Source organism: Ptychodera flava, chromosome 20 (genome assembly GCF_041260155.1).
Source record: "Ptychodera flava strain L36383 chromosome 20, AS_Pfla_20210202, whole genome shotgun sequence".
NCBI classification, from domain to species: Eukaryota; Metazoa; Hemichordata; class Enteropneusta; family Ptychoderidae; genus Ptychodera; species Ptychodera flava.
Window position 1 is genome coordinate 6,021,193 of NC_091947.1, and position 6,540 is coordinate 6,027,732.

Consider the following 6,540-nt stretch of genomic DNA (forward strand, 5'->3'; position numbering starts at 1 on the left):
AATTTTTTAACCAAACCATGGCAAACGCTTATGTCATATTTTGTATCTGTCTTATCTGTTTACATTGAAAGTAAGCTTACATTTGGGCTTACACTTATACAGGTGGATTGCGTGCAACATTATAAAAGTGACTGAATTCTGATACAGAAATGTTAGCTCTTCCGTACTAGTCACAAGTTTTGATATAATATGAAAGTAATTTTCTTTCCTATATCACCTGTAAATAGCATTGGTAGAAGCACAGCAATCAGTAAACTTCAAAGTAGACTGGGAAAGCTAATGATGTGAGGTTTTGGGAAGGTTTCTGTAATTTTACTTTGTGCCTTTATTGTCCTGTCACTTTAATTTTTGAAGATTGCTAAAAACTTCTATCACTTGATGGTTCAGATGTTGTGTACCACCATAGCTTTGATAATGTACAACAATCCATGGTGGTCATTATTTCAATAGATTGCATTGACTATAGCCAGAAGAATATAAACTGCCACTCTATGGAGTCAGGGCGTAACTCCGCAGATATACATCAGCCAAAACACATCATCTATCATGGTTTATATCTTTCTGTTGTTTATTCTTTCTGATTTGTTTACATTTTTTTGTTATTTATTTGTGTTTTTTGGTCCTTTTCAGGATGAAAACATTACAAAGTCAATATCCATGTTTGATACAACATTATGAAGAAAACAAGCTCTGATCATGTTCCCATCAACGCAGCTTTTTTATTACCTGTAAATTTCACTTTTTGACTTAGTCATTGGCATTTTAAAAGTCAAATGACGCAAGTGTCTACCAGTCTCTTCGAATTCTGATTTGTGATTTTTTTTTCTCATTTCATTTGACATTGAGTACACAGATTGCCGTTTCTAAAATAGTACTTTCATTTGCACTTATCATGAGAAATCTTCTATTACTTAGGGTTGCCTTAGATTTTGTAGAGCATAATTGGTTTTTTTTTTAATATGATCACTTTAAAGCAAATTTTTTGCCTGTATCATATCATAGATGCTATGAGTTTGTGCTAACTTGCATTAGTTACAGACAAACGTCACCGTGAATCATAACAGAACATGAAAACAGATGTCCAGTGATTTTTCCAGTGACATTTCTGTTTCAGAATCTTCTTTCAATTGTAAGGTGCCATTTCTCAATGACTCCCAGAGTTCAGTAACTGACGTGGTTTTCGAATTCGTAAATCACCAATGCATGATAATGTATGTTTCTGTTCAAATTAAAATCAGTGGTTAAATTATCTAACCATGGTTTTAATCATATGATGCAATCAAGATTGGATTGAACAAATCGTAGAATTTTACAAAAGTGAATGAATATGAAACTGTTCAGGTACAGCCTACCACTGTGTCTTGGTTGTTTACAAATTTCATATGAGTACCGTATGAAAGTGTATAATGTGCCGGCCATTATGTTAGACTAATGTTTGGACTCAAAAGAAAGTACATGAAAAGTGTTAGTCTTTATATGTAAAGTGGATTAAATCTATCATCAATAGGGAATGCTCCTAATTTTATTTTGTCTTACAGAAATTCCTGTGGACACTTAGAAGTGTTGTCAAAAAACTTTTTAGTCCCCGCGGACGAAGTCCGGCGGGGACTTATAGATTGGGTCCCGTCTGTGCGTCCGTCCGTCCGTCCGTCCGTCCGTCCGTCCGTCATCAACAGTTTCTCAGACACTGCTGAACTAATTTTGTTCAAACTCAGCACAAAGGCATAGCACTATGACCTACAGATGCACATCGATTTATTTTGTGATACGATCCAATATGGCCGCGAGGCGGCCATTTTGTTGCGATTTTTCATGTCTTTGGACCATAACTCAAACATCCTTGAACAGATTCTGTTCAAACTTGGCACAAAGGCATAACACTATGGCCTACATGTGCATGTCAAATTATTTTGCGATACGATCCAACATGGCCGCAAGGCAGCCATTTTGTTGCGATTTTTCATGTCTTTGGACCATAACTCAGACATCCTTGAACATATTCTGTTCAACCTTGGCACAAAGGCATAACATTATGGCCTACATGTGCATGTCAAATTATTTTGCGATACGATCCAACATGGCCGCGAGGCGGCCATTTTGTTTGCGATTTTTTCATGTCTTTGAACCATAACTCAAATATCCTTGAACAGATTCTCTTCAAACTTGGCACAAAGGCATAACACTATGGCCTACATATGCTTGTCAAATTATATTGCGATACGATCCAATATGGGCGTGAGGCGGCCATTTTGTTGGGATCTTTCATGTTTTTGGATCATAACTCAGACATCCTTGAACAGATTCTGTTAAAACTTGGCACAAAGGCATAACACTATGGCCTTCATGTGCATGTAAAATTATTTTGCGATAGGATCCAATATGGGCGTGAGGCAGCCATTTTGTTGCGATTTTCGTGTCTTTGGACCATAACTCAGACATCCTTGAACCGATTCTGTTCAAATTTGGCACAAAAGCAAAACATTATGCCCTTCATATGAACGCCACTATATTTCATGATATGATCCAATATGGCCGACAGGCGTCCATTTTTTTGCGATTTTCTCATGTCTCTGAACCATAACTCAAACATCCTTGAACTGATTTTGTTCAAACTTGGCACAAAGGCAAAGCACTATGGCATACATATGCATGTATCAATTAACCTTGCGATAGGATCCAATATGGCTGCAGAACTGCTATTTGTTGGAATTTTGCATGTCTTTGGAGCATAATTCAAAGGTCATTAAACCCATTTTGTCCAAGCTTGGCACAAAGATCAAGCACTATGGCACACATACATGTATACATGTCAATTTACTTCGTGACATGTTCCAATATGGCTGCTAGATTGTCATTTTTGGATTTTTTCATGTCTTTGAGGCTTAATCATATGCAAATATTCCTTATCCAATGTTGTTGAGACTTGGTACAAAGATAAAGTACTATGGCATACTTGTGCATGTCTACTAATTTTGTGCTACGATCCATATGGTCAATAGACAGCCATTTGATTTCAATTTTATAAACATAGGTCACTGTCCTTCAATGGACTGATTTTGTTTAAACGTGATATGGCTGCATTCTTGTGCACATTAATTTGTTTTATTATATGATCCAAAATGGCTGATTACAACAACATACCCGATCCCATACCATTTCGAAAATTCCACCAAACCATGTGTATAGTATGTGCTGTCATGACACTAGAGGCAGTGAGGGCATCGTTATGTGTGATGTAATCAAAAGTTCATATAGTGGTCAACACCGACAGAGATGAGTCTTTTATTGAACGTTCCTCAGATTACTTTATTATGCAAGTCACAGGCCTGATGCACCCGTTGCATCAATGTCATTCCACAGCTACCTAGACACCAAAGATTATGACAAAATGGACAAGCGGGGACTGTGTCATCAACGATGACTTTTTTCAAGTTTGACCTCAGTTGACCCCACCCATTGCAAATCAGTATTAAGTGAAGAACCTTGCCATGATGACTGGTAAATGAAAATAAGTTAAAACTAACAAAATAATTGGTATATTTTCAGTAGATGGGTCACTTTTAATTTGATAGGTAAACACACCATTGCATAACAGCACTCGATGGGCATGGGTACCTATGCTCCAAGATTTAGATGGCAAGCATAAGTATCCCAAGAAATGAAATTATTTATGTAAGAAACTTGGTTAGTCTGCTTCTATTGACTGACTCTAATTAGTCTGGAAATTATAGAGATACCTCAGAAAAGGTCAGAATATGAAAAATTCTATTACTAATGCAAGTTGGCACAAAGTAGTAAAATTTAACAGAGGAATGCAGGGAACATGTAGATGTCAGCACAAAGAAATCACATATGTGTACCAATAGCACAGACCCACTGAAAGTTGGCAGCGATAACGAGAGATAAACACCAACAAACTGCAATTGTAGAGAGAAATGCAAGTTAGCCTTACAATAACTGCAAGTTAGCAGTAAAAAAGAGGAAATTAGCGCTGACCTACTAAAAGTTGGCTGTGATAACAGCCAATTACACCAACAAACTGAATTAATAGTGAGAAATGGCAAGTTAGCCTTACAGTACTGCAAGTTAGCAGCAAACAGCGGCTAGGTAGCTTCAAGAAACTGCAAATTGAGTACTAGTGTTAGAGCAGATGGGAAAAAAATGAGAAAGAGCTGGCTAGCATGTTAGAGAAGGTGTGCTTCACATGGCAAATGGCAGATCAGCCTTGAAAAACTGCTAATCAAAGGCGCAGGAAACAGCAAGTTAACACAGCTGAACATCCGATTGACAATGCTAAATTAAAATTTGTTAGTTAGCGATACAAATCAGTAATAACTCTGCCATCATATTTTTGTTTGGTATAGAGAAATAGGTTTTATCTGAACATCAGTATGCACTGTTCAGCCTTTATGAAAACGTATGCATTTGATATGGTTATACGTCCACATTTGGAATAAAATACATACATGCTGTCAATTTACGAGATTGTAAATAGTAGATTACATTTTAAAAGATAACAACTTCTTACTCATTTATCAGGCATTATGCTATTAATGCTTCCGAATTCCAACTTTTTCTCCCACCCTTTTCGACAATTGTGGTTAATTTTTTCCCACAATATTTGTATTTTCTGCTACGAACTACGATGTCTAATTTGATAATTGTCCATTCACTGTGGTTCTCATTCTTCAAAAGTTCTCCAGAGTATCCTCTCAGCCTGGTAATTTTTTTGGTTATAATAATAATTTTGGTAAAGATACCCCTATTTACTACAGATTGTCCAATTTTTGCATCACAAGATAAAGGTCAGATTGTTGGGCCAAAGGTCAAGGGTCATAATAGATGAAATTATACCATCACCTGGAACAGAATCAATAACAAACACAGTTTCGGTGAAAATCATCCCTCATTGATTCAAACTGGTGAGCTTTCTCGATGAAATCGAAATTTCTCATTGCATGAAATTATCTCCAGTCTGTTCTGACAGTGGTGTGTTTGTATATATTGTATAAAGAAACGCTAGACCTGCACATGGATTTATTAATTGTACCATAGCCCCTAAAACTTGTCTGGACATTACCATCTGAGAGTTGTGAAACCTGTAGGTTCTCAAATGGACGGTTGCAGTTGAAAAATGAAAGGTGGTAACAATGTTTAGTAAATTGATATCATCCTTCTAGCTAGGAGTTGTAAATTTTTATGAGTCACTACTTTGTTTTGTATGTTAACCGCAGTTTCTTGTACTAATCCCAAGGCATCTACTGTTTAGTGGTCTACACAACGTCCATATACCTGTAAATTGCACTATTATTGTTTGCATTTGAATTCTAGTCCAGACCAGAATTCACTTGTCAACAATAACAATGCAGTCTGCACAAGTCTGACAAGCTGAATACTGTGTATCTCAACATGCTAGTAGGAGAGTACAACAAACTGTAGTTAACATACAAAACAAAAGTTGTGAAAAAAATCATCGAAAGTTATAGCTTCTTGGCGTTCAAAAACATCGTGCTGGAAGTCTTGAATAGAAGCTGAATGTGCAACTGAGAAAGTGTGTTTAACTGTATCTGCAAAGCTTTTGTTATCATTTAGGGAACACTCTGGAGAACACATTACAACATTCATGTAATATAATATCTTAGCACCAATCATCACACTAACCATGGCACCAGTCATTTCTCTGACAACACCTTCCAACGTGATTTTATTTGAAGTGACTTTTACACTGGCTTTATAAGCTTAACTTTTGCTGTTTCAAAATGAAAAAAAAATTGACTTTTAAATAAAATATATTTATTTGTTATTCACGAGTTCCATCATTATGTGGCTGTGAGTGGACACAGTTTTAGATGGAGGCACCATCAGTACACTCCAAGATTTTCACCCAGAGGGAATGTTCAACATAAGTAGAGTTCTGTTTAATTTATAACAGGTCACGGCTCCACAGACTGATTGTAAATAGCTTGAAAAACTGGTCATGTTTCCATTTCAGAATATCAATTATGAGATTATATTTCTCATTTTATATTATGTACTTTACTTAATTTGTTTATCTCTTTTATTTATTTGTGTAAATTTTCAAACATTCATCATCTGAATGATAATTGTTTTGATTGTAACCCATGATGCATTGCGCTTCAGCTGTTCCAATACCACATGACTAGGTTATTAATGTGTGTGTTGTATGTCAGTACCCTGATTGCAACTTTCATCAATAAATTTGTAAGAATTCAGCAAGAAGCCTGTCTCTCTTTGTGTTCTTTGTGTCAACACTAGCATACCTTCATCCTCTCAAATGCTGGGGTGGGTGAGGGGGTTGGGGTGGTAAAAGTATCAATGATAGTTGGGGGAGATTGAAATTTACCCTGTGAAGCTCATGCAAACTGCATTGCAGATCCATGTGGACTGATCTGTTCATAAAAGTAATATCCAAGGCCATGATGTATCTTTGCCAAGACAACATTTTCAGCAGTTCACTGGCAAATCTGTTCCACTTCACAGATTAATCTAATACTGTAAGAATATGGAAGATTTTCATTT

General features: G+C 36.3%; 1 protein-coding gene across 4 annotated transcripts in view; it reads left to right on the forward strand.

Moving 5' to 3' along the window:
• The window catches only part of LOC139119837 (calsenilin-like), a 127,587-nt gene extending 121,347 nt beyond the window's left edge, over positions 1-6,240 (forward strand). For all 4 annotated transcript variants that reach the window (XM_070683755.1, XM_070683756.1, XM_070683754.1 and 1 more), the window contains one exon: positions 631-6,240. In XM_070683755.1, the coding sequence (XP_070539856.1) occupies positions 631-678 (48 nt within the window). In that variant the 3' untranslated portion in view covers positions 679-6,240. The remainder of the gene's footprint in view (positions 1-630) is intronic.
• Positions 6,241-6,540: the final 300 nt, after the last annotated feature.